We start from the raw sequence: 24482 nt of genomic DNA on the forward strand, positions 1-24482 counted from the left end.
GTGCCCCGCGCATGCGCGGCAGGGGGGCGGCGCGGCGGGAAGCGGGTGGGGCCGCCCCGCTCCGTTCCCTCAGCCTCGGCGGGGCCGTCGCGCTGCTCCTGCCCGCTCACAGGTACCGGGGACGGGGGACATGCGGCATCCTGCTCACCGGGGAGGGGCGGGCCCGCCAAGCGGGGTCCCGCGGGCCGACAGCGCCCTGGCTGCCGGGGGGCTGCCGGAAACGGATGTCCCGGGGACCCTCCCCCCGCACCCCGCCCGGTGAACGGCAGGGCGGGGGGGGGGAGCAGGGAAGGAGCGGCTTCCCGGTTACTGGGGCCTCGCTGCTTCAGCCGGGGCTTGTCCCCGGCGCTGCGGTAACCCGGGGGCTTCCGGGATTCACTCGGCCTTTGGGGCGTGCCCCCGTCGCCCCCGGGGCGGGCGGCTCCCGCGCACCGACGGCCGCCGGAGGCCGCGGGGCGGCACGGGCAGGCGCGGCCGCCGTATTCCCGGCTGCGGTATTCCCGGCCTTGTCTTTGCCCTGCTCCGCCGGGGCAAGGCCCGGAGTTCGCGCTGGCCAGGCCCGGGCCAGCATCCCCGCCTCGGGGGTCCCCAGGCGGGACCAGCCCGGCTGCGGACACCGGCCCAAGGACCGGGGTGCGAGCTCTGGGCTGTGCCGGGCACGGCTTTGCCGCACCGCCCTGCCCACCCTGCCGGGGCGCGTGGGAGAGCGGGTGGGAAGAGTGTCTGCATCCCGCTGCGTGGTTTTGGGTGGGGACGCGAGGGGACACGCTCCCCGTGGCCGCACCGAAGCCGGGGAGATGACTACAGCAGCTCCCTCCGGAACGGACATCTGGACATGGACCCCCGGGATGGGGCGCTGGAGTGGGACTCGTGCAGGGTGGGACTGGCCCCCATCGGGAAAAGGCGTGCGTCCCCACCGTGTCCCGGTTGGAGCAGCTAACCAGGCAAGGGAAACCCTGCCCCATCCTCTGCCTGTTCCCTGCCGGATCCTGCCCGCGCCCCTGCAAGCTCCCCGTCCCTTTGAATCTGCCGGCAGGATGTCTACATGCTTCTGCCGTGCCTTCATCGCTGGCTGTTAGACCCATATTTGGTAGCAATAATTGTTTACTCCCTTCTTCTCTCTCCCGGAGCCTTGCTGCTCAGAAGGGGAGGGGACATATTTTTCGGATTTTTATCTTTATCAGAACCTGTGAGTTGCCCAGTAAAGGGTTCGAACCCCACATCTCCCCCCACAGAACATGGGGTGAAACGCCCCAAGTGCTAAATGAGCCGTTCATGGTGCGTGAGGAGCACCAGCCAAGCATGCAAGTTGCTGAACAGCAGCAGAAGGAATTTGGTGCTTCCCGAAGTGACACGTCCCAACAGATTTAGGGAAGGGGAGTGATAAAGCTGAGTAAGAGAGAATGGGGACCTGTGGGGCACCCTTGTTTCCGGAACTGAGCTTTGCTGGCTACTGGGTGGAAAAGACCCCAGAAACTCAGCCCCGTTCTCCTCTTGCTTTCCCCTTTCTGCCTGTCCGGCAGTGCAGTGCTGGGCAAGTCACTTGCCCTGGGAAGCATATGTGCCTGGATCAGGGTACCTAGTGGTTTCCACAGGTCGTGAGGGCACCCAGTGCACCCCAGCGCCTGCTTCTGGGGTCCTGTGCCAGAGGCCCAGCTCACAAAGAACTCAGCAGAGGCTGTAGCTGGAGTCCCTCTTGTCCCCATGCCTGCCTTGGCAGTGGGCAGTCTGGAGGTGCCACAGTTTTTGTTCCATCCCTTTGGAGGGCAGGGGATGTCCAACAGGAGCAGACAGGCCTGAGGGTGCATGTGAAACATGGGCAGTTAAAGGCCAGAGCTGGTTCAGCTCATTGCAAGTGAGCAGGCAGGAGGCGACGGCTGTGATCCCCCAGCCCAGCTGCCCGTCGGCTGCCCATTTGCCACGCAGAGCAGGGCTGCTTCCCTGTGAGGGTGAGAGGATGCTCCTGTCCCAGCCATGGGTGACAGCTGAGTGGTCACAGGGGTGCCATGTCTGGCCTTGCCAGCTGCTCATGCTCCCCACGAGCAAGCTTGGCCTCAGCAGAAGAGAAGAAACTACTTTCCCATCTGACATGTACGTGCAACTGGGAAAGAGGAACTGGGCAGAGCATGTGGCACCATCGCCAGCTGGGGCTGCTGGCTCAGCCTTCCCGTTCCCATGTCTGCCCCCAGTGCCTTCTGTGGCTGTGTGTACTGGTCCCATACTGGGGAACCCAGCTAGAGCCTGGTCCAGATTCTGGACCAGCTTAATTTTGACCCATTTGATTGTGCAGATGCCAACATACCAGCCAAGCCACTGCTGACAGGCGTTGCATTTTGGTGGCTTGCTACCTGCCTGGCTGTGCCAGTGGCCACAGTGATGGGGCCCCGTGTCTGTGGAAAACCCCGGCACTGTGGTGGTTTGCAGCTAATAAAGCTTTCTGCAGTCCAGAGGTGGTCAGGAGTGGGGTCTTTCCCAGGTGAAATTGGGTATTGCTGTAAAGAAAAAAAAACAACCCTCAAACCTCATCCGGAGTATCCCTTAGAAAGGGCATATTAAAAATGGCAAAATTGTTGCATTTGAAGATTTTTCATCTTGTTCTAGAAACTCGCCACGAGCGTTCCAGCAGGCTGCAGCTGAATTTTGGTTGATTTTTTTTTTTTGGGTCATTTTAAGACACAAACCCTCCTCTGTAGCCGTTACTGCAGCACTGAACTCGGCCGACACAAATATAGCAGTTACGTCACGTGACGGAAAACTCGCTGTCAGTAGTCCCAGCAGAGACACAGTGGCTCCTCAGGCTGGCACAGTGCTGCCTGCACTGACCCTGCCTGTGCTGACCCTGTCCTTGCACTTCCACCACTGCTTTGGTTTTGCTCACCTATTGTGGGGTGAGACGGGAGGAAGCCGCAACAACTCCTCAGGGAAGTGGTGGTACCCCACCAAGGCCTCCTTCCCACCCCCTCATTGTTTTGGGATCAGCTGAGGAACGTGCCTGTGGTTCAAAGGGTTGCACTCAGCTTGGTGTAAAATGCAGAAGTGTGTTAATCCAGCTGCTCCGGTGCCCTTTGCATAGTGACAACTGATTGCAAATGGATGCGCTTGCTCTGGAGGTGAGACAGCACAGAAATCTGGTGTGTGTTCATCAAGACTTGGTTTGTTTGGGGTTTTTTGGTTTTTTACTTTCCAGGGGAACAGCTTGAATTTCACTGTCCTTTTATTTTTCTGGTTTGTGCTGCCAGGCTCCCACGCTGTCTCATCCGTTATGTCTAGTCCAGCTTTTCCTTCCCCACGCGGTTCCCAGCAGGGAGAGGGGTTGAGCCCTGAATTGGTGCCCTCAGAGCAGGCAGAGGATTTGCAAACCTCATGTGATTAATTGCCACATTTGCTGACAAATCTCTCCAGGGTTTCAGGAGGTGTCCTTCATGCAGCAGGGAGCATTTCGGCTTTAGACACTGCTGTCAGCAAAGTTCAGCTGCTGGAGCCTGAACTTTTTCCACAGAATATGGGAATTAAAGTGAACCATCTACCCTTTCTCTGAGGTCTTCCTTGATGTTGTCAGCATCTTCCCTGCCTAGCTCTGTTGTTTTTGTAAGAGTCTGGGAGTGGGAAGGCTTGAGCAGTCACCTTCCCCATCTTCCTGTGAGGTCTTGGAAAGCACGATGGCCCTTGTGAAGGGTGTGCTAAGGGGTACCAGTGGTGCAGTGCTGGATTTTGGGTGACTTTGGGAGGGCAAGAAGAGGATGCAGAAATGGCAGCCTGGCTCCTCTCAGTTCCTCTCTACTGTCCGGCGTCCTCCCCTCCCCTTCCTCTATGGTCTCTGACCTTGTCGTGGCGGTGGCATGTTCTCCTTTTCCTGCAGAGAGATGGAAAGCAGCTTTATGCTCAACTTGAGAATATTTTTAGATATAGAGAAGTTGGCCTGGTGACCGCAGCAGCCCGCCCTGCATATAAAATACTTGGAAAACCCTTTCCATGACAGGGTGTTCCTCGTTTGTTCAGCTCACAGTTTTGCTGGTGCTTCTGGAGAGAGGGCAATGCCTCTGCCACCTCATTCCCTGTGCCGATGGGCTCCCTTGCTCCGGACCCGAAATGCATTTCATTCCTCAGCAGCGGAGACAGTGGGGGCCACGGGCCTCCGCAGAAACATTGCAGAACGGCTCAGGAATGCAGAGCTGGAGCGGCTCCATGTGCTGGCGGAGGCGGCACGCTCCTTGGTCCCTGCCTCCCACTCCGCATGCTGGTGAGCATGGCTCCATGGCTCTGCAGGAGCAGAGCCCCTGCCCTCTGACTCACTCCTGGCCAAAACTGGATGCAGATCCTGCCCCTAGTCAGCTCAGGTCAGTGTTTGGGAACAGCCTCCACTGATGTACCCCATTCCAGGGGACGAGTTGGCAGCACTGGGCAGGGATGCACAGACTCACTGTGGGCTGCTGCAGTGCAAGGAAGGCTGCCAGCACATTTTGCCCAAGAACCTTCCCAGGCCAAGCTGAGGATGCACGATAAGCTTTCCCTGACAGCCTTAATAGGAAGCCTGGTAGGAGCAAATCAGTCTAAAAGAGAACACGCAGATGTGGTGCATCCCACACTGTATCCTCCCACCACTGGGGTTTAAGGACAAGGCAGCTTGAGTCGGCAGAACAGGGGGACTCCTCCTAGTGAGCAGTCTCTGAGAGAGAGGAAAAGGCATGTCACTGCTGGAGAGCATCGGGTTGGGGCTAAAGGGGGATTGGGAATGCTGAGAAGGGCAGGGAGCAGTAGTGCGGGGGCAGAGGACCTGGTGCAGGGAGCCTGAGGCATGTGGCAACCTGGGAAAGCACTGAAAGCTGCTGCACAGTGGGTAAACCCAAAGGAAAGGGCTCTTACAAGCTGCATCAAGCAAGCAGAGCGCTTATTTACAGCCTTGTTTTACTTTGGTTATTTCTTTCAGATTTTACCCTGCTATAAGAATATCGCAGTTCTGATTTGGTGTGATTAAATCTGGTGCTTTGGAGCCCTGTTGAGGGACACTCACTCTGAGGCTGCTCTGTGCAATCCTTCAAGCCTCAACTCTACAATTCTCTGAAAGGAGATTGTAGTGAGGTGTGGGCTGGTCTCTTCTACGATGCCACAGTGAGAGGACCAGAGGAAATGGCCTTAAACTGAGACAGGGGAGATTCAGATTAGATACTAGAAAAAATTTTGTCGCTGTTAGGGTGGTGAGGCATTGGAATAGGTTACCCAGGGAGATGGTGGAGTCACCATTCCTGGAGGGGTGTTTAAGAGGCATCTGGATCTGTCACTGAGTGATGTGGTTTAGGGGTTACAGTGACAGCGGTGGATGGACGGTTGGACTTGATGATCTTAAGGGTCTCTTCCAAGCTTGATAATTCTTTCATTCTGTTCTATGAAGCTGATGCTTCAGGCTGGACCGAGCTTGGTTGCTGTTTCAGATGGCGTGGTGCGGCTCTGGCATGCCCTTGCCATGGCTGGTCCCTTGCCCTCCTATGCATCATCCTGTGCACAGGCTCCCCAGCCCTGGGTTTGTGCCAGTAGCTGCTGCCCCAGACCCTGATCTCTGAGCACTCCCTGGGTGTGAGTGGTGCTTTCCACAGGTAATTGTATTTAACATGTGAGGTCTGTCCCTGGTGCCCTTATCTTGCCTCCCAGAGCAGCTGCAGCCTTTTCCGTCCCTCTACGCTCAGGGTGCCAGCTCAGCATGCTCTGCTGGTGGCATGGAGGGCCCTGATAGCTGGGGCAGGGGCCTGCCAGCTCTGGGTCAAAGCTTGGTTTTCCTCTTGTGGCTTCTGTGTCATCACAGGTTTAATTATAACTCCTTCCATCATGCTCTCCCACATTTTTTTATCTTGTGTTCTCCCGCATGCTCACTTCCTCCTCTCTGGCAGCGTCTCCGCTGGGTACCAGCTGCTGTCACTCCAGCAAGTGAGTAAAATTGGCTTTAGGACCTTGGCATGAGGAGGCAAGGGTCCCAGTGCTGGCTGGACATCCCAGCATCTGGAAAGTGGGATCCTCTCACAGGCTCACCAGCACAGGGTGCTTACCAGTAGAATCTGGGTCCCAGTTTTCAGGGAGCAGGGGTGCCGCTGGAGGAGGAGGAGGAGGAGGAGGAAGGACCCTGTACACCGGAGGGGTCAGCAGCCACAGCTCACCCGTCCGTGTCCTCCGGCAGGTGACGCAGGAGTGGGGACAGCCCAGCCGCCACCATGGTTGCCCTCTCGCTGAAGATCAGCATTGGCAATGTGGTGAAGACGATGCAGTTCGAGCCCTCCACCATGGTGTACGACGCCTGCCGCATGATCCGTGAGCGGGTGCCCGAGGCCCAGATGGGACAGCGTAAGTCCGTGGTGGGACTGGCTGCCGTGCCTTTGGCATTTCACTGGTCTCCCTTTTCTCTTCTGTCTGTGCCTCTCTGGCGCTTTCCCAGAGAAGTGGTGGGGTGGAGGGAGCAAAGTCCAAGTCCTCCTGCGTGGTTGAGGTGAGGGTCTGAGCTTCTTAGGCTCCCTCTTTGACACCCCAGAAGAAATCTGGGGCTTTGGGAGGTAGGAAACCACATTTGGAAGTGAAATATTCGTGAAGCAATTTGAGCCTGTTGCCCTTTTTGTCTCTGCTCCTCTGTCCTACTTGCATTCATCACCACTAGCCAGGACTAAGTGAGTTTAAACAGTTGTAAGGGTCATTACAAACATTAATAAGCATTTAAGTTAATTTTTTTTTTCTTGGGGGATGTATAGTCTCCCTTGGGTCTGTCCACCACTAGCAGCTCTCTGCGAGACCTGGTGCTGGTGCTCCATTACCTTTCTAAGCCTTCTCAGCTCTAGCACTTTCCTGCTGCTGCTGGGCTCCCAATTAAGCCTATGGCTCATGACGTGACTCATGCCCACGCGGATGTGACCTGTCCCCATCATGGGGGGGGGGTGTTGGAGCTCTGGGACACTGTCTCAGAGGCTCTCCTGGGTCCCTGCAACCCCTGAAAGCAGCTGTGCCACGGGGGAGAGACAGCAGAGAGGAGGTCAGGAGTCGTGGGAAGAGGAGGGGAAGTGCTGCGACATCTGGGAGCTGCAAATTCCTTGAGGATGAAAGGAAATGCCTTCTCGCACCATGCCCAGCTGGTCAGCAGTCCAGCAGACCATGGCTTTCAGTTACAGAGAGGGACTGGATGTCTGTGGATGCAGGGCTATACTGGTGTTGGAAGGAGCATTGCATTTCCTGCTCCTGGGTGTGAGCCAGCCTGTTTATAAAAAACCAGCAAGGCAAAAGCCTTAAAGAGAACTTCTTATTCCCAAGTTCCTTTTCAGTTTCTTACAGCTTTTCTTCTCCTATCTTCCTTGCAGCTTTTGTTTCTCTTTGTTCTCCTTAAACACTGGCACTCTGGCTCCCTTTTTGAGCTGCCCTGGTTTTTTGTCACCTTTGGGCTGGAGGAGCTTCAGTGTAAGTTTCCAGCTCTGCTGTTGCTCTGTCTCAGGAAGTGCCTCTCCCCGCCCAGCCTATGGATCTGGGACAAGCTGCTCAGTTTTCAGTGCTTTAGAGTTATCCTCTTGGAATTTGCTTTGAAAACAGTTTGGGGTTTTGTTGGTTTTTTTTTTTTATTTTAAAAATAAAATGGCAAGCCTCCGTGGTTTTTCAGCTCCCTGTTTAGTAGGATCCTTAACGGCAGTGTTAGCCAGGCAGGCGCAGGGCAGCTCAGGAATTTGTCCCTCCCCAAAGAGAGCTGCCAACAAGATGACGAGTTATAAACATAGCCAACCAAGACAGCCTGCGGCACAGAGTTGTTGCAGAGGTGGAGAAGGACCTTTCCAGGGCACAACCAGGCGTGGCCCTGGCCTCTAGCAGCATAAAAATGCGGTTTGAGCTGAGGTGCCACTGCCCAGGCTCCAGCAGCAGCACTTTCACCAGCCCCAGGGGAGCAGGATTTGGTGAACAGCAATTATTCACCACCTCTGACACCTCATCCTCCTTCAGCCTCCTCCTCCACAGAGGAGTCCCAGCAATTCTCATCCCACACACCAAAGTTCCATCATTTAAATTGCCTCTGTCTGCATCCTTTCAAACTCTTCTGTGTCCTGGGGAGATGCAGGAGATGCAGACCTCACCACCACGAGGTACTCAAGGTGTCAATTGCCTAGATTGTATATACCAGTTCCCAGCACCCTTCCTGGTGATCCAAGAGTTTATTACCTTGCTTTCACCACTACTACACATTGCACTGAAGATTTTGGAGAGCTGTCAACCACAACTGCAAGCTCTCCCTTCTGTGGTGTCTGTCAGTTCCAAGTTGGGCATTGTGTAGGCATGCTTCAGATGATTTTTTCCATAGATAACTGTGGTAAAACGTGCACCTTGGAGCTTGCTTGCCAGCTTTGTTGCCCACTCGTTGGGTTTAGGCTCCAGCTTTCACAGTGCTGCTGTGCTTCACGCACTGGGCTGCACTGATGCACATCCCTGGGCACAGACTGGCATCTTGGTGGCCCTGTCCTTCTCAGGACTCCCCTGGCAGAGACTTTACCTGTTTTTCAGCCAATGATTTTGGGCTGTTCCTCTCGGATGAAGACCCAAAGAAAGGAATCTGGCTGGAGGCTGGGAAGGCCCTGGACTACTACATGCTTCGCAATGGGGTAAGTGTCCATCCCACATCCTTCCAGCTGGTACCTGCCTTGGCTGCACAGTTGGATGTGCCCACAGTGTGGAGATGGTGTGGGTGACTGCCCTGCTGCCTTGCATCATGTTCTGCAGCACACTATGTCCCCCCACAATTCCACTGGGCATTTGGGAGCTGTTGGCATGACCGTGGGATGTGGGTTCCACCACTGGGAGCTGTGCTCTGCTGTACCTGCAGGATACCATGGAATACAAGAAGAAGCAGCGGCCCCTGAAAATCCGCATGCTGGATGGGACAGTGAAAACGGTGATGGTGGATGACTCCAAAACTGTCACGGACATGCTCATGACAATCTGTGCCCGAATTGGTGAGAGGAGAGGGCAGCAACAGGGAGAAGAAGGGAGGTGGGGAGAGATGGCAGCATCTGACAGGCTACTGGGGGAGTGGCAGCAGCTCTGCGGCAGATGGCCTGGCTGCATGGGTGTCCAAGGGGTGCTTGGGGAGGGCACACTGGGGAGGGCACACTGTTCAGCACCTCTGCGTTGCTCCATGCTTTGTATTTGGCAGCAAAATCACGCTGAGTTTGGTTCTCTGCTCTCCTGCAGGCATCACAAACTATGATGAGTACTCGCTTGTTCGGGAGATTATGGAAGAGAAGAAGGAGGAGGTTACTGGCACCCTCAAGAAGGACAAGACCCTGCTGCGAGATGAGAAGAAGATGGAGAAGCTCAAGCAGAAGTTGCACACAGATGACGAGTGTAGGTGCCTGGATGTGCTAGAGATGGGGTCAGGCTGTGCTGAGGGCAATGAGGAGGGGAGCAGGGAACCCCCTGCAAGGGGAAGAGCCAGTCGGGGGAGGGGAGAGGACTATAATGAGGGAATGTGTGCACACACCTCCTGGAGTGTCTCCTGCCTGGGGGCCCAGGAGAGAGGGGTGAGAGCCAGGATGCACGAGGCGAGCATCCATTCCTCACTCCTCACGAGCAGCCCCAGGGCCGGGACCACCCCTGCCTCAGTGCCTGTCCCTGTGCTCATGCCTTGGTATTGCCTGCAGTGAATTGGCTGGACCACGGCCGGACCCTGCGCGAGCAAGGCATTGACGACAACGAAACGCTGCTGCTGCGGCGCAAGTTCTTCTACTCTGACCAGAACGTGGACTCGCGAGATCCTGTGCAGCTCAACCTGCTCTACGTGCAGGTACAGCTTCCCAGGGCACCTGGCTCCACTGCCAACTGCCAGCCCCTGGAGGAGCCACCATGGGGGGTACTTCAGGATACCCAGTTATCTCCTGGGTAAGAGCCAACGCTGGCAATCCTAGCCCTGCCCTCTGTGTACTCCAGAGCTCCCCAAGGAATCCCATGTCAGCTGTCGGGTAGGAATCATCCTGAAGTCCTGCTGCTGTTTCTCTCCCAGGCTTGATGCTGTTCCCCATAGGGGACAGCCTGGTCCCAGATCCTCCTGTTTTTCAGGGCAATTTCTTTTAACTCTGGAAAACATGTTGTACTTGGTGTAGAGGGGAGCAGTGGCAGGGCTGTGTGGCTGCCCAGCTCACAGCAGTGTCTTCTATTCCCACACAGGCTCGTGACGACATCCTGAACGGTTCCCACCCTGTCTCCTTTGACAAAGCCTGCGAGTTTGCTGGCCACCAGTGCCAGATCCAGTTTGGGCCACACAACGAGCAGAAGCACAAGCCAGGCTTTCTGGAGTGAGTGTCCTGAGGAGCCCCTGGGCTTTGTCTTGAAGGGTCTGGAGCAGCTTGGCAGCACCCAGCACCGCACTGCCCTGTGGGGCTCCAGGGGTTTGGTTGCCTGTGGCGCAGCCCCTCTCCTCCTTACAGCACAGTGCCCAAGTGTGGAGATCCACACCAGCCGCAAGGTGTGCCAGCCCCCTATCCTGCCATCCTGCTCCCCCTGGCACCCCTGCAGGGACATGCAGCAGCTCCAGTGGGGGTCCCCAGCCCACCATAGAGCCCGCCCTTATGCCACACAAAGGGCTGCATCCTAAGCACCTCCACCCCACTCTCAGCTAGGGCATCTCCAAGGACAGCTTTTGTAGCTGCAACAACCTCTCCCGCATCCTTCCTGCTCCCAAAAAACTCCTAGCTCATGCCCTGACAGGTGTTTGTCTGAGGCTTTAGGTTGGACCTCCTCATAGTCAAAGACAGGTGCTGACTTTGGGCTCTGCTGCTAACCGCCTTGCCTGTCTCTTGGCAGGCTCAAGGATTTCCTGCCTAAGGAGTACATCAAGCAGAAAGGGGAGCGCAAGATCTTCATGGTATGTGCAGCAGGGAGGTTGAAAGCTGGGCTTTTTGTTCCTCCTCACTAAAGGGTGAGGCTGCTACTGTCACGGAAGGCAGCACATAGCAGTGTGGTGGGAAGGAAACAGGAGCAGGAGCTGTAGGTGGGCAGACAAGGCAACTCCTGAAATATACCAGAGATCAGAGGGATGCTGTAGCAGGGGATGCTGGTGGGGTAGGGAGAGCCTGGAAAGGCTGTGGAATGGTGCCACTAACAGGACTGTGAATCCTAGTGCAATGTTCTCTTTGCTGTCACAGGCCCACAAGAACTGCGGGAACATGAGCGAGATTGAGGCCAAAGTTCGCTATGTGAAACTTGCCCGTTCCCTCAAGACCTACGGGGTCTCCTTCTTCTTGGTCAAGGTAGAGCAGCAGCCCCCCTGGTCCCACTTCTCACCAACCAAAATTCCTCCTCTTCAGCATCCCTCCCTCTGTTGTGCCTCCAGCTACTACCCCTCAACTCACGTTGCTCCAGTTTTCCTTACATCTCCACTGTCCACCTCTCCTTTATGCCTTTCCCTGTGCAATGCCTTCCTACTCCTGGGTTCACACTTTTTCTCCTTTTCAAGCTCCATGTGGTGGTTGTCACCACTGGAAAGCATGGCCTTGGGGGTGTTTGGTAGCCATAACAGGCCTCAAAGGTCTCTGCCTGGATAGATCCATCCTGGGGGTAGCCCACAGCCCTTGTGTTGTGGCCCACAGGAGAAGATGAAGGGGAAGAACAAGCTGGTGCCACGGCTGCTGGGGATCACCAAGGAGTGTGTGATGCGCGTGGATGAGAAAACCAAGGAAGTGATTCAGGAGTGGAGCCTGACCAACATCAAGCGTTGGGCAGCCTCACCCAAGAGCTTCACCCTGGTAGGGACCAGCACTTGGTCCTCCACATTTCCTCCCTGTTGGTGCCCCCGTGGGGGGCTACTCTCACTTAGCCCCCCTCTTGGGTATTGCCCCACGGTGGCACAGCCCTGCCGTCCTCTGGGGCCTCTCCCAGCTCTTGTTTCAGAGGCTGGCGCTCAGGTGCTTAGCGCATACCAGAGGGGCTCAGGGTGGCCGCCAGTGCCCTGCTCCGGTGCTACCCTGTGCCCTGCTGTTGCAGGATTTTGGAGATTACCAGGATGGTTACTACTCGGTGCAGACGACGGAGGGGGAACAGATCGCCCAGCTGATTGCTGGCTACATAGATATCATCCTGAAAAAGGTGAGGCTGTGCTGAGGAGAGCACTGATAACCAGATCCTCCCTGGAGAGGGGTGCAGGGTGCCCCTTCCAGCTGCTTCCAGACAGCCATTGGCACATGGTACTGCTGGAAGAGCTGGAGATGGGGCAGGGGAACCCTGCAGCTCTGGTACAGTGTCTGGGCTGCAGGAGGAGGGGAAGGTTTGGAGGTATGTGCTGTCTGACACTTCTCTTTCCCTCCACAGAAAAAGAGCAAAGACCACTTTGGACTGGAGGGGGATGAGGAGTCCACCATGCTGGAAGATTCTGTGTCTCCAAAGAAGTAAGTCTTCCAGGAGCAAGACAGTTACCAAACAGAAGTTGAATGGAGAGGGGGCTCCAGCCAAACTTGCAGGACAGGATATCTGGAGAAAGAGCTGGCGGTCCTTTGGTGCCAGCTCTCCCGGAGAGCCTGGTTCTGTGCCCATGGGCATTGTTTCACCTGGTATTTCTTCCCCTTTCAGGTCGACAGTCTTGCAGCAGCAGTTTAACCGTGTAGGCAAGGCAGAGCTGGGCTCAGTGGCCTTGCCAGCCATCATGCGGACGGGGGCTGGAGGGCCAGAAAACTTCCAGGTGGGCACGATGCCGCAGCCTCAACTGCAAATCACCAGTGGCCAGATGCACCGAGGGCACATGCCTCCCCTGGTAAGCTCTCCCAGTGCTCACCACAGGACACAAACTCTGAGAGGAGCCTGTTGGTCTTATGTAGACCCGTTCATTTGGGTCTGTGGCCAGGCATTGCCTTCCTGGGAAGGGCAGGGGCTCTGTGCCGCTGGTGTCATGGGCCTGCTGAGCTGGCATACTCCTGCACCCCCTCTGCAAACTTGAGCTACACCCCAGCATTTTCCCCAGGCAGGCAGCTGCAGCCTCTCCTTCAGGTTGTGCCTGGACAACCCCACTAGTGCTTTGGTTTGCAGCAGAGCCCAGCTAGTTAACTGTGAGACTTGCTTGTACCTATGGTGGGATGTGGCATTTCCCAATGGGAGTGGTAGAGCAAGTTCCCCTTCTTGTTGAGTGTACCTCACTTTGTGGAGACCTACCTAGAGCACTGTCATCAACGCCACGTTGCAGGGGAGCAAATTATTTAAGCCTAGATTCCCAGCCTTCAGCATACCTCGGTCTGTCTCTGTGTTTGCAGACCTCAGCCCAGCAAGCTCTGACTGGCACCATCAACTCAAGCATGCAGGCTGTGCATGCAGCTCAGGCCACGCTGGACGACTTCGAGACCTTGCCACCCCTCGGGCAGGATGCTGTGAGTGCCAGGTGGACGTGGTGTGCTGGGGGTGGACCTTGCTGGAGGTTGTTAGGTGGGCTGGGTGAGGCTGGTCACATTCCCAGGAGAAGTGCCAGCAGCTCCTGGAAGATCTGCTGCCTGAAAAGAGATGGCGTCGCCAGTTATGGGTGCTGAAGGAGAAAATGAGGCTGCACACACAGAGTCCGATTTCAGGTCTTGTCCCCTGACACTTTTTGGCGTTCCCCTTTTATTCATAATCTCTCATAAACAGCACCTGGAGTTTTTCCTTTAGTTAACTGGAATTCCCAGGATCGTCCCAAACCAGTGCCTTGATGCCACACATTTACACTTGCATCAAGTGGTAGCTGTGTTCAGCCATGAGAGAAAATCACACGCTTATGCAGGCTGATTAAAGTGGTTTTCCACTTTGAGACATAACTTTCTCTCCCTCAAAGCACTTAGCCAAGGTCAATCCTCCCTTTTGATTCCGATTAACTAAATGCAGGTGTAGAGTGACTGAGCTTGTTCCCACAGTATCCCACCCTGCAGGCAGATATGGAGGGGACATTTGACTGTGTTGCTTGTTCAGAATGGACTGGAGAGTTTTGGGTGGTCACAGGTCTTCCTTTTCTTTTCTTTATATACTCTTCCCTGTGTTCTGTATGAGCATGTGTGTTGCTACCCACCACCTCTGCCACCATCTCCTGATCTTGTTCTCCCCATTTCAGGCATCCAAAGCTTGGCGCAAAAACAAAATGGATGAGTCTAAGCATGAGATCCACTCCCAAGTGGATGCTATCACTGCTGGCACAGCCTCAGTGGTCAACCTCACTGCAGGTATGTGGAGGGTTGGAGAAGAGGGATGCCCCAGTTCTGGAGAAGGCTCTCTGTTGTTTGGTTGAAGGACAGGGCTCCTGCCCTCCATCATAAACTGGAGGTGCCAGTCTGCCCCAGCTAGAAATAAATCAGCCCCAAAGGCTGCTGATATCCCTGTAGAGCTGGCCATCCTCCACAGCTCACCTGGCTTTTAGACCCCTGCCTGTGCTCTGCCCAATCCTTCCTCCCAGCCCCTAGCTGACCAGCCATAATCTGGACCAGAAGCATGTTGCCCGGTCTGTGCCATAGCTTGAGGCATAGCCATGGCACAGTGCAGCTCCCTTTCCCCAGGCTCTCCTGCCAAATCTCAGCTGATACAGCAACCTTTCAGGCTCAGGAGCCAGAGGGTCTCTCCCCCTGCTCCTGGAAAGAAAAACCACATCAGTGACAGGTGTGTGGATGCTCTTGGAGCATCACTTGAAGTGCATCCCATCTTATCTTGTCTCCTTCCTGGGCAGGGGATCCAGCAGACACGGACTATACCGCCGTGGGCTGTGCCGTCACCACCATCTCTTCCAACCTGACGGAGATGTCCAAGGGCGTGAAGCTGCTGGCTGCGCTGATGGAAGACGAGGGAGGGAATGGGCGGCAGCTTCTGCAGGCAGCCAAAAACCTGGCCAGTGCCGTCTCAGACCTGCTGAAAACAGCACAGCCTGCCAGCGCTGAGGTGGGGGGCAGGAGTGGCTGTGGGGCCAAGGGGAAGGGGGAAGCTGAGGGGAACCATTGAGTGGGGTTTTAGGGATTGCTCACGGGCCCAATGTTGATTATGCCTTGTTCCTTGCAGCCTCGCCAGAATCTCCTGCAGGCTGCTGGCCTCGTGGGCCAGACCAGCGGGGAGCTGCTGCAGCAGATCGGGGAGAGCGACACCGACCCCCGGTTCCAGGTGAGTGCACCCAGCGGCAACCAGGGACACCCACTCCCTAAATCCGTCAGCCTTTGCACAGGACCTGGCAGGAGGGCTCTGGGTCGAAGTGTGTCCGGTACCAGCGGTGACTTTGTCGGGGAGGGGACAGGCCATTGCCCATCTCTGTCCCTAGTGCCACTGTGATATAACACCTCTTATCTTGTGGATTCCCGTGTAGATCCCAGAAAGCCGGTGTACTTGGATCCTGCCTGCCTCTGAACCAAAGACGGTAAAACAGGGCTGTAGGCATGGCTTGGTGGTCCCTGCCGTCTCCGACATGAGGGGTGCTCCTCTGGGAACTGTCATCTGAACTCTTTGGAGAAGGGCTCTTGAAAAATTCTGCTTTCCTGGTGATTGGCTCTCAGAAGTCCATACATTCGGGTCGCTGCTTGGGCAAGTGCTGCTCTGGGAGTCCTCCCTTGCAGCTCCTGCCTGCTGCTCCCTGCCTGTGGGAGCTGCCTGCCTGCTACCCCCATCAGAGGCCCAGGATAGCTGGAGCCTTATGGGGAGGTTTTAGATGAGCTGACTTCCAGCTGGCTGGCTTTCCCATGACTGCTCCTTCCAGCACAAGGGAGGTTAGCACACTGTGCTGGGCAGGAGGATCCAGCCGTAGTATAGTTCAAAACAGACTCCGGAAAGAAGGGGTTTCTGTTCATGGCAGCCACACAGCCTCGACATGAGCAGAAAGGCCTTGACAAATATCCAAAGGGAACAGAAAAGCTAGCACCAGGGCAGGAAGACATGCTTGACCAGGCAGCAGTGCCAGGACAAAGCATCCCCAAGGGGCAGATTTAGGACCTGGAAGACAATTTGCAGTTGTACAGCAGTAAGTTCTGCCTCACAGGTGTCAGACCCGAGTGTATCTACTTCCCTCCTTGGGCTCGGATGCAGTGGTTTGGGGACTCTGAAAATGGGTGCATGCACTCTCCGATCTTTCCTCCTGTCGCAAAAGGTGGCGGATTGTAGTGGAAGTAGTCTTGGCTTGCAGGAGGCGAGGGGATGCTGTGACACTTCTGGTTTGGTGGCTGGAGGTTTCTCTGTCAGGGAGTGTGGGGCCACTCGCTGTGAGCGCTCACAGTAGGAGGTTGGCAACAGGCAGAGAGCCCTGCCCTGCCCTACCAGGGTCTTCGCTCCAAGCATTTGATGTTTAGCACTAATGCTGCCAGTTTTCACTGGCAATGTGCTGCAGGGGCTAATCCTGAGGGCTGCAGCGTCCTGTCATGTCTGATGCCCTGCAGGAAAGCAGTTTGCTGTATTGATTACTGCTTGTTGTGTGCTAGCAGAGTGGCCTCATGGCTTTCCTGCCACCCTGGGGAGAGGAGGCTGGTTGCGTTGTCATGTACCTCTCCTTTAGCCCCAGGAATAACAGCAGAGATGAGCCAACAAGCTAGAATAGAAAATAGCTGGCATGCCTGCAGTACAGGTGATCAGAGCATCTCCTGCTCACCTCTTGCTGGTGGGATGAGCCAGTGGTATGAGCCTGTAGACTGGCAGCTGCCCCCAGTGTGTCTGTGCCATGAGTGGCTTGCACCTGCCATTTGACTGTAAGGGTTTGTCGTTTTTTTGCTGTGTTCAAATGTTTGCAAAATCCCATGCAAATCCAGGCAGTGCCAGCAGTACAATCAAGGAAGGATGGCTGCCTAGGGAGTGGGTGTTGGGATGATGCTGAGCATTGCCCAAGATGCTGTGGGTAGTGTTTGTGGCAGTGCAGGCTGCCTCTCAGAGCCAACTGTAGGACACAGAAAAGATGGGGTCAAGGTGTTGCCAGGTATTCGGTGCTGCTGGTGCTGGGACAGAGTGGATGAAAGGCCCCTGAGAGCTCACATTACCCCTCTGAATATTTCACGAGAGCCCTGCAGATGGCTGCGGCCATTCCCACTGCCATGGCTGCCTCGCTGACCCTTTCTGTCCCCTCCCAGGACATGCTTATGCAGCTGGCGAAGGCAGTGGCCAGTGCTGCTGCTACACTGGTGCTCAAAGCCAAGAACGTGGCTCAGAAAACGGAAGACGCAGCGCTGCAGACACAGGTGATCGCTGCGGCCACGCAGTGCGCCCTCTCCACCTCCCAGCTCGTGGCCTGCACCAAGGTAAGCAGCAAGGTTAACCCTTGCCTCAGCGTGGCTGCAAGCTTCACCTGGCAGGGGGGCAGCTTCATGGTGGGGTCCTAGGTGTGCCAGAATCACATGTCCTAAGGCAGGACTTTGGGAGTGTGGCACAGGGAGTGTGGGCTGCCTCTGACTGGGTCTCTGCTACTGTGCCGAAGCAAGGAGTATCCTCTTTGGAGGAGCAGAAGTTTGGGATAGCTGTCCCTGCACAGCCCCTACAAGGAGCCTACCACACTCACTGCCCAACCTTTCTCCTCCCTTCCAGGTTGTGGCTCCCACAATCAGTTCCCCAGTCTGCCAGGAGCAACTGATTGAGGCTGGCAAGTTGGTGGCCAAGTCAGCTGAGGGCTGTGTGGAGGCCTCCAAGGCAGCCACCAGTGATGACCAGCTCCTGAAGCAGGTGGGGGTGGCAGCCACGGCTGTCACCCAGGCCCTCAATGACCTGCTGCAGCACATCAAGCAGCACGCCTTGGGCGGGCAGCCCATCGGGCGCTACGACCAGGCCACTGACACCATCCTCAACGTCACCGAGAACATATTCAGCTCCATGGGCGATGCAGGTGAGAGCAGCTGATGGCACCCACATTAGAGCATGGCGGATAGTGAAGTAGTGGGGAGCCCTTGGGGCTTGCTAATGGGCCACACTTCCATTCTGTTCCAGGGGAGATGGTGCGTCAGGCTCGTATTCTAGCCCAGGCCACTTCAGACCTTGTCAATGCCATCAAAGCCGATGCTGAGGGAGAGACTGACCTGGAGAATTCACGCAAGCTTCTGAGTGCAGCCAAGATCCTGGCTGATGCCACTGCCAAGATGGTGGAGGCTGCGAAGGTGAGTGCATGGGGGAGGGTGAATGCTGGCTTTGGCCCCCAGCCCTGTCCAACACTGTTGGCTCATTGCTGGGGAGGGGACGAGCAGCCCCTGGGTGGGGCAGCAGTTCCCAGAGTAAGGGACCTGTGCGGTGGGGTAGGCTCATCCCAGAACTGTGGGTGGTAGCAGAGAAGCTGTTCCCTCTCCTGCTGCTGGGCTCTACTGGAGAGGCTTTGGACATTTCCCTAGCACCATAAGTAGCCAGGCTACCTTGTGGGGGACTCTGTGGCATCAGGCCAGAGCATGTGCTGCTTCAGGAGGACAAGGGACTCCGTGGTCCCTGCAAGGTGTGATGGGTTTTCTGCTCTCTCCAGGGAGCTGCAGCCCACCCGGACAGTGAGGAGCAGCAGCAGCGGCTGCGCGAGGCAGCAGAGGGGCTGCGCATGGCAACCAATGCCGCAGCCCAGAATGCCATCAAGAAGAAGCTCGTACACAAGCTGGAGGTGAGATGCTGGGCAAGGGTCTGTGGAGGGCAAACAGGCACAGTCAGCGAGCAAGGCCTGACCAGGAGCCCCCACATCCCTGCATTCTCCAGCAGAATAAAGTCCTTTTCAGGCACAGTGTCTGTGCTGCATCATGCAGAGACCTCCCTTCCCTTCCCTTGTGTGCACCGTGTTACTTTGGGGCGCTGGGCATCGAGGGTGCTGGGGATGCTCCAGTGTCACAGATATAGGCACAGGAGAAGTTGTTTAGGGCAGATGGGCCCTGGTGCGTGGGAGGTGGCTCGAGAAGACTGCCCTGCTGCCAATGTTAACTCATGCCTCCCTGTGCCAGCATGCAGCCAAGCAGGCCGCCGCTTCCGCCACCCAGACCATCGCTGCTGCGCAGCACGCCTCCTCCTCCAACAAGAACCCTGCTGCCCAGCAGCAGCTGGTGCAGAGCTGCAAGGTAAGGACTGGGCCTGTGCTCCTCCCCATCCCATCTCCCATCAGCCACAGTGGTCAGACAGGACCTTGGGGTCCTCACTCAGGCCCCCCAGGAGCTGATCCTTTGATTGCCAGTCCTGGGTTGGATCCATCTTGTTCTGACCATGGTTCTCCGGTGACCGTTTTTCTCTGGCAGGTGGTGGCAGAGCAGATCCCAATGCTGGTGCAGGGTGTGCGAGGAAGCCAGTCCCAGCCAGACAGCCCCAGCGCCCAGCTGGCTCTCATTGCTGCCAGTCAGAACTTCCTGCAGGTACCCACGCTGCCCAGAGCTTCCCATGCCAGCTCTGGCATTACAGCTTTCCTACCATGCCTGGCCCTCCTAAGATACTGGAAGACCTTCTGTATATGTTCAACTGACATGCTGCATGTTCATCCCCTTTTCACTGCTTTTTGTTTTGGCCTGACAGCCTGGTGGGAAGATGGTAGCTGCAGCCAAGGCCACTGTCCCCACCATCACGGACCAAGCCTCTGCGATGCAGCTCAGCCAGTGTGCCAAGAACTTGGCTGCAGCTCTGGCTGAGCTCCGCACAGCAGCCCAGAAGGTGAGAGGCTGGATCTCCCATCCCACAGCAGGAGAGTGCAGCTGGCTGTGCAGAGCAGGAGAGGACAGTGGGGATAGCCCGGTGGCAGGTCATGATATCTGCCGCAGCCAGGTGGGCTCAGTGGTCACCTTCTCACCTTCCCTTCTGCCCCATCACAGGCTCAGGAGGCGTGCGGACCCCTGGAGATAGACTCTGCACTGGGTCTGGTGCAGAGCCTGGAGAGGGACTTGCAGGAAGCCAAGGCAGCTGCCCGCGATGGCAAGCTCAAGCCTCTGCCAGGAGAGACGGTGAGGGCACAGGAAAGGGTGGCTCAGGGTGATGCAGGGTGGACTCTGGGGCAGCTCACCAACATGTCCCAACTCATCCTCCTGCAGATGGAGAAGTGTGCCCAGGACCTGGGGAACAGCACCAAAGCCGTCAGCTCCGCCATCGCTCACCTCCTGGGAGAGGTGGCCCAGGGCAATGAGAACTACACAGGTACTGGCCTCAGCAGCAGGGCTGGAAGAGGGGGCACTGAGCTGACGGGCACTGACCTCTCCATCCCCACAGGAATCGCTGCCCGGGAAGTGGCCCAGGCCCTGCGCTCGCTCAGCCAGGCTGCCCGTGGTGTGGCAGCCAACACCTCCAACCCACAGGCACAGAATGCCATGCTGGAGTGTGCCAGCGACGTCATGGATAAAGCCAACAACCTCATCGAGGAGGCGCGAAAGGCAGTGGCCAAGCCTGGTGACCCAGAGAGCCAGCAGCGCCTGGCCCAGGTGGGGAGAGTGGGTAGCCCAGTGTGCCCTGTCAGGCTGTGGAAAGGATGTGAGGCTGGCTGGGAGATGGTGACCACTCTTTGCTTCTCTGCAGGTGGCCAAGGCAGTGTCACAGGCCCTGAACCGCTGCGTTAACTGCCTGCCAGGGCAGCGTGACGTGGATGCTGCCATCCGCATGGTGGGAGAGGCCAGCAAGAGGCTGCTCGCGGATTCGGTGAGCCAAAGGGGAAAGTCTTGTGATGCAAGGCAGTCCAACTGCATCACATTCCTCTAAGCATATCCCCAAGCATGTGCCATATTTTCAGCCTCCACCTCCATTCACCTTGCTGCCCCTCCTTACTGTTTACCTCCTTCCAGTTTCCTCCCAGCACCAAGAGCTTCCAGGAGGCACAGAGCCAGCTGAACCAGGCAGCTGCGGGGCTCAACCAGTCTGCCAACGAGCTGGTGCAGGCATCACGTGGCACCCCTCAAGACCTGGCCAAGTCCTCTGGCAAATTTGGGCAGGACTTCAATGAGTTCCTGCAGGCAGGAGTGGAGATGGCCGGCCAGTCCCCGGTGAGAGTAAATGCCTGTTGGGGTGTCCTGGGTATAGTGAGAGGTTTGGGATGCCTGAGGGGGTGGCTGACCACAGGCAGGGTGGCCAGGCAGTGGTGGTTAGTGTGGCTGTGGCCAATGCAGTTGGTGGGATGGGGTCTGGAGCTGTGCAAAACCACAGCAGCATGGAGAAGGTGGCTTGAGTTGGTTCAGTGAGAATTGCTGTCCGTGAAGAAGTTGGGTGAAAGGAACTGGCTTAGCTTGAAAATCACCAGAGAAGATCCAGGGTGGGTATGGACTTTGGAAACCTGCTGCAGATAACACTTCTTGGCTCCTTGCAGAATAAGGAAGACCAGGCACAGGTGGTGTCGAACTTGAAGAGCATCTCCATGTCCTCCAGCAAGCTGCTGCTGGCTGCAAAGGCTCTCTCTGCTGACCCTGCAGCCCCCAACCTCAAGAATCAGCTGGCAGCAGCGGCACGGTAGGAGGAACTGCTCCCTGAGAGCTGCTGGTCATAGCAGTGAGCCTAGGTGGTGAGGCGGGCATTGATCCATGTGTCTTTTTCTCATGTCCCTGGCAGGGCTGTGACCGACAGCATTAACCAGCTGATCACCATGTGCACCCAGCAGGCCCCAGGCCAGAAGGAGTGTGACAATGCCCTGCGGGAGCTGGAGGTGAGAAACCATGTCTTGACGAGACAGTGGAGAGGCTGAGATGGTGGGGAGGGAGGAGCGCTGCAAGGGGCAGGAGGGAGCAAAGAGGAGTGCAAGTGAAGGATGCAGAACCTTCCTCTGGATGTGACACCCTTATCCCTGCAGACAGTGAAGGAGCTGTTGGAGAACCCCACCCAGACTGTCAATGACATGTCCTACTTCAACTGCCTCGACAGCGTCATGGAGAACTCCAAGGTGAGCCCTGATGTAGGAATGGAAGTTTGAGGAAAGACAAGAGGATTTGGGAAGGATGTGGGTGCAAAGGGAAGGTGGTTCCTCCTCCACTGACAAAGCACAGTGAGCTCTGATCCTGGGAGCACCGTGGTAGCAGCGGATGGTGTCCATAACCAGTGTGTTGTGTGTCCTGCAGGTGCTGGGTGAGTCCATGGCTGGCATCTCCCAGAATGCCAAGAACAGCAAACTGCCTGAGTTTGGGGATTCCATCAGTGCCGCCTCCAAAGCTCTTTGTGGGCTGACAGAGGCAGCTGCCCAGGTAAGGCACTCTCTGAGCATTACCCCAGGTGCACAGTTGCCATATGCACTCCACCCCTGCCCTTCCAAGCCTGTCCCCATGGGACAGTGCTGCCAGGCTCCTCTGCAGCCTATGCCTGCTCTGAACTCCCCTGCTCTGTGCAGGCTCTCTCTCACCGCCTCTGTCATGCTCTTAGGCTGCCTACCTTGTGGGAGTGTCAGATCCCAATAGCCAGGCTGGACAGCAGGGCTTGGTAGACCCCACTCAGTTTGCCAGAGCTAACCAAGCCATCCAAATGGCCTGCCAGAACCTGGTGGACCCTGCCTGCACCCAGTCCCAGGTGAGTGTGGGGTGGGGCACAATTACAGGCATTTTCTTGCACGAAAAGAAATTGTATGTCTAGTTGGAAGAGCTGCATCCGAAGAGTTAGCCAAGATGGTGGCTGGTGTCTCATCAGGCCCCATCAACTGCACTAGGAACCAGCTGGCAACTTCAGTGCAATGGTGACAGTCCAGATGCAGGGCTCTGTGGGCGTGCAGGACCTTGGTGATCCTTCTTGAGTCTCAGGAGAGACTCCTGTCATCACTAGTGCCCCATATAGGGTGGACGGGAACAAAGAATTGTGGGGGTAGGGGGTCATGGTGGATCCTGCCTTACTCTGCTTTCCCCTGCAGGTGCTGTCAGCAGCCACCATCGTAGCAAAACACACCTCAGCCCTGTGCAACACGTGCCGCCTGGCCTCCTCCCGCACCGCCAACCCTGTGGCCAAGCGCCAGTTCGTCCAGTCGGCCAAGGAGGTGGCCAACAGCACAGCTAACCTGGTGAAAACCATCAAGGTGCGGTTTCCCTTCTGAGGCACTATGGTGGGGATGGGAGTTAGGGCGCAGTGGGGGTTGGATAACTGCTCTCGTCTCTCCACACCAGGCCCTGGATGGCGAGTTCAATGAGGAGAACCGGGAGCGGTGCCGTGCTGCCACCGCCCCTCTCATAGAGGCTGTGGATAACCTGACAGCCTTCGCCTCCAACCCGGAGTTCGCCACCGTTCCTGCCCAGATCAGCCCAGAGGTGGGATACTGCAGGGAAAGGGAGGATATGGCCTGCCTGTGATGGGCTGCTGTAGGGTAGAGAGGAGTTGTGCCTTCCCCGAACTTGGGATGGAGTCCCAGTGTGGGGCAGGTGCACTGAGGGGTTGCAATTGGGAAGGTTTTCAGCAAGCCTTGGCCTTCAAGGAGCTGGTCCAGGGTAAGAGTCACGGGAGACTTCCCATGCACGGTCCCTTACCTCACCATCCCGTTGTCTCCCTGTGCAGGGGCGCAGAGCCATGGAGCCCATTGTGTCTTCAGCCAAGACCATGCTAGAGAGCTCCGCCGGCCTCATCCAGACTGCTCGTTCTCTGGCTGTCAATCCCAAGGACCCACCGCAGTGGTCAGTGCTGGCTGGACACTCACGCACTGTCTCAGACTCCATCAAGAAGCTGATCACCAACATGAGGTGAGCAGAGTCCTGAGTGAGCATTCCTGAGGATGTTTTGGCTCATCATCTCCTTGGCCACTGCTGGTGGGGGGAGGCCAAGGGATGGGATTTTGTCCTGCCTGGGAGCTGCTCCTCCAATTCTCACACAGGTTGATGGGAACACATGCTGCTGTGCCCAGGCTCTTATCACAGGCCCAGGAGAGGGGTCCTGCCCCTCAGCAGCACCAGCTGAGGCTTGGGGCAAAGGTATGGCATAGCACCTGCCAGCACTTGCCTGATCCATCTGTCACACAGGGACAAAGCTCCAGGACAGCGCGAGTGTGACGAGGCCATTGAGGTCCTGAACAGATGCATGCGGGAGGTGGACCAGGCCTCCCTTGCTGCCATCAGCCAGCAGCTGGCCCCCCGAGAAGATATCTCCCAGGAGGTGGGTCAGGGACATGCTGTAGCAAACCTAACGCGGTGGGCATCCTTTCCCCACCTCTCAGCAGCATGCAGACCGCAGCCCTGCTGCAGCCTCACACAACACCCTCTCTTTGCACAGGCTTTGCACAACCAGATGATCACAGCTGTCCAGGAGATCAGCAACCTGATCGAGCCTGTGGCCGGTGCAGCGCGAGCCGAGGCATCGCAGCTGGGGCACAAGGTAACCGGGGTGTGGAGGCTGACAAGGCACTTGGTGCATGGGGAGGGGAGGTACGAGGCAGCTGGGGCTTGAAACTGTTGTTGCTAAAGCTGCTCTTCTCTATAGGTGTCTCAGATGGCTCAATATTTTGAGCCTCTCATTATGGCAGCCATTGGCGCTGCCTCCAAAACGCCCAACCACCAGCAGCAGATGAACCTCCTGGACCAGACCAAAACACTGGCTGAATCTGCCCTGCAGATGCTGTACACAGCCAAGGAGGCTGGTGGGAACCCCAAGGTGAGCATGGGCCTGTGAGGGACATGTGTCAGTGGTGCGGGATCCTTTTGGGG

General features: G+C 56.7%; 1 protein-coding gene across 6 annotated transcripts in view; it reads left to right on the forward strand.

Annotated features, from left to right (window-relative positions):
* The first annotated feature begins 28 nt into the window (after window positions 1-28).
* Window positions 29-24482, forward strand: part of TLN1 (talin 1) — a 35337-nt gene continuing 10883 nt past the window's right edge. For 2 of the 6 annotated variants that reach the window (XM_017811251.1, XM_017811254.1), the window contains exons 1-41: window positions 29-112; window positions 6167-6330; window positions 8512-8609; window positions 8831-8960; window positions 9199-9351; window positions 9648-9790; window positions 10171-10298; window positions 10807-10867; window positions 11148-11252; window positions 11592-11747; window positions 11986-12087; window positions 12310-12386; window positions 12568-12748; window positions 13242-13355; window positions 14066-14174; window positions 14672-14880; window positions 14998-15096; window positions 15296-15346; window positions 17037-17204; window positions 17488-17782; window positions 17884-18050; window positions 18404-18532; window positions 18864-18977; window positions 19152-19265; window positions 19423-19557; window positions 19716-19844; window positions 19932-20034; window positions 20107-20315; window positions 20410-20529; window positions 20673-20870; window positions 21191-21330; window positions 21430-21523; window positions 21668-21757; window positions 21933-22055; window positions 22231-22374; window positions 22709-22870; window positions 22959-23099; window positions 23344-23525; window positions 23802-23934; window positions 24052-24153; window positions 24259-24429. In XM_017811251.1, coding sequence (XP_017666740.1) covers window positions 6201-6330; window positions 8512-8609; window positions 8831-8960; window positions 9199-9351; window positions 9648-9790; window positions 10171-10298; window positions 10807-10867; window positions 11148-11252; window positions 11592-11747; window positions 11986-12087; window positions 12310-12386; window positions 12568-12748; window positions 13242-13355; window positions 14066-14174; window positions 14672-14880; window positions 14998-15096; window positions 15296-15346; window positions 17037-17204; window positions 17488-17782; window positions 17884-18050; window positions 18404-18532; window positions 18864-18977; window positions 19152-19265; window positions 19423-19557; window positions 19716-19844; window positions 19932-20034; window positions 20107-20315; window positions 20410-20529; window positions 20673-20870; window positions 21191-21330; window positions 21430-21523; window positions 21668-21757; window positions 21933-22055; window positions 22231-22374; window positions 22709-22870; window positions 22959-23099; window positions 23344-23525; window positions 23802-23934; window positions 24052-24153; window positions 24259-24429 — 5409 coding nt within the window. In that variant the 5' untranslated portion in view covers window positions 29-112; window positions 6167-6200. Of the gene's footprint in view, window positions 113-4750; window positions 5920-6032; window positions 6331-8511; window positions 8610-8830; window positions 8961-9198; window positions 9352-9647; window positions 9791-10170; window positions 10299-10806; window positions 10868-11147; window positions 11253-11591; window positions 11748-11985; window positions 12088-12309; window positions 12387-12567; window positions 12749-13241; window positions 13356-14065; window positions 14175-14671; window positions 14881-14997; window positions 15097-15295; window positions 15347-17036; window positions 17205-17487; window positions 17783-17883; window positions 18051-18403; window positions 18533-18863; window positions 18978-19151; window positions 19266-19422; window positions 19558-19715; window positions 19845-19931; window positions 20035-20106; window positions 20316-20409; window positions 20530-20672; window positions 20871-21190; window positions 21331-21429; window positions 21524-21667; window positions 21758-21932; window positions 22056-22230; window positions 22375-22708; window positions 22871-22958; window positions 23100-23343; window positions 23526-23801; window positions 23935-24051; window positions 24154-24258; window positions 24430-24482 lie in introns of those variants that run through there. The other 4 variants (XM_017811253.1, XM_017811255.1, XM_017811252.1 and 1 more) reach the window with 4 other exon arrangements.

The sequence above is a fragment of the Lepidothrix coronata genome, unplaced genomic scaffold, assembly GCF_001604755.1.
Source record: "Lepidothrix coronata isolate B3197 unplaced genomic scaffold, Lepidothrix_coronata-1.0 Scaffold31, whole genome shotgun sequence".
Lineage (NCBI taxonomy): Eukaryota > Metazoa > Chordata > Aves > Passeriformes > Pipridae > Lepidothrix > Lepidothrix coronata.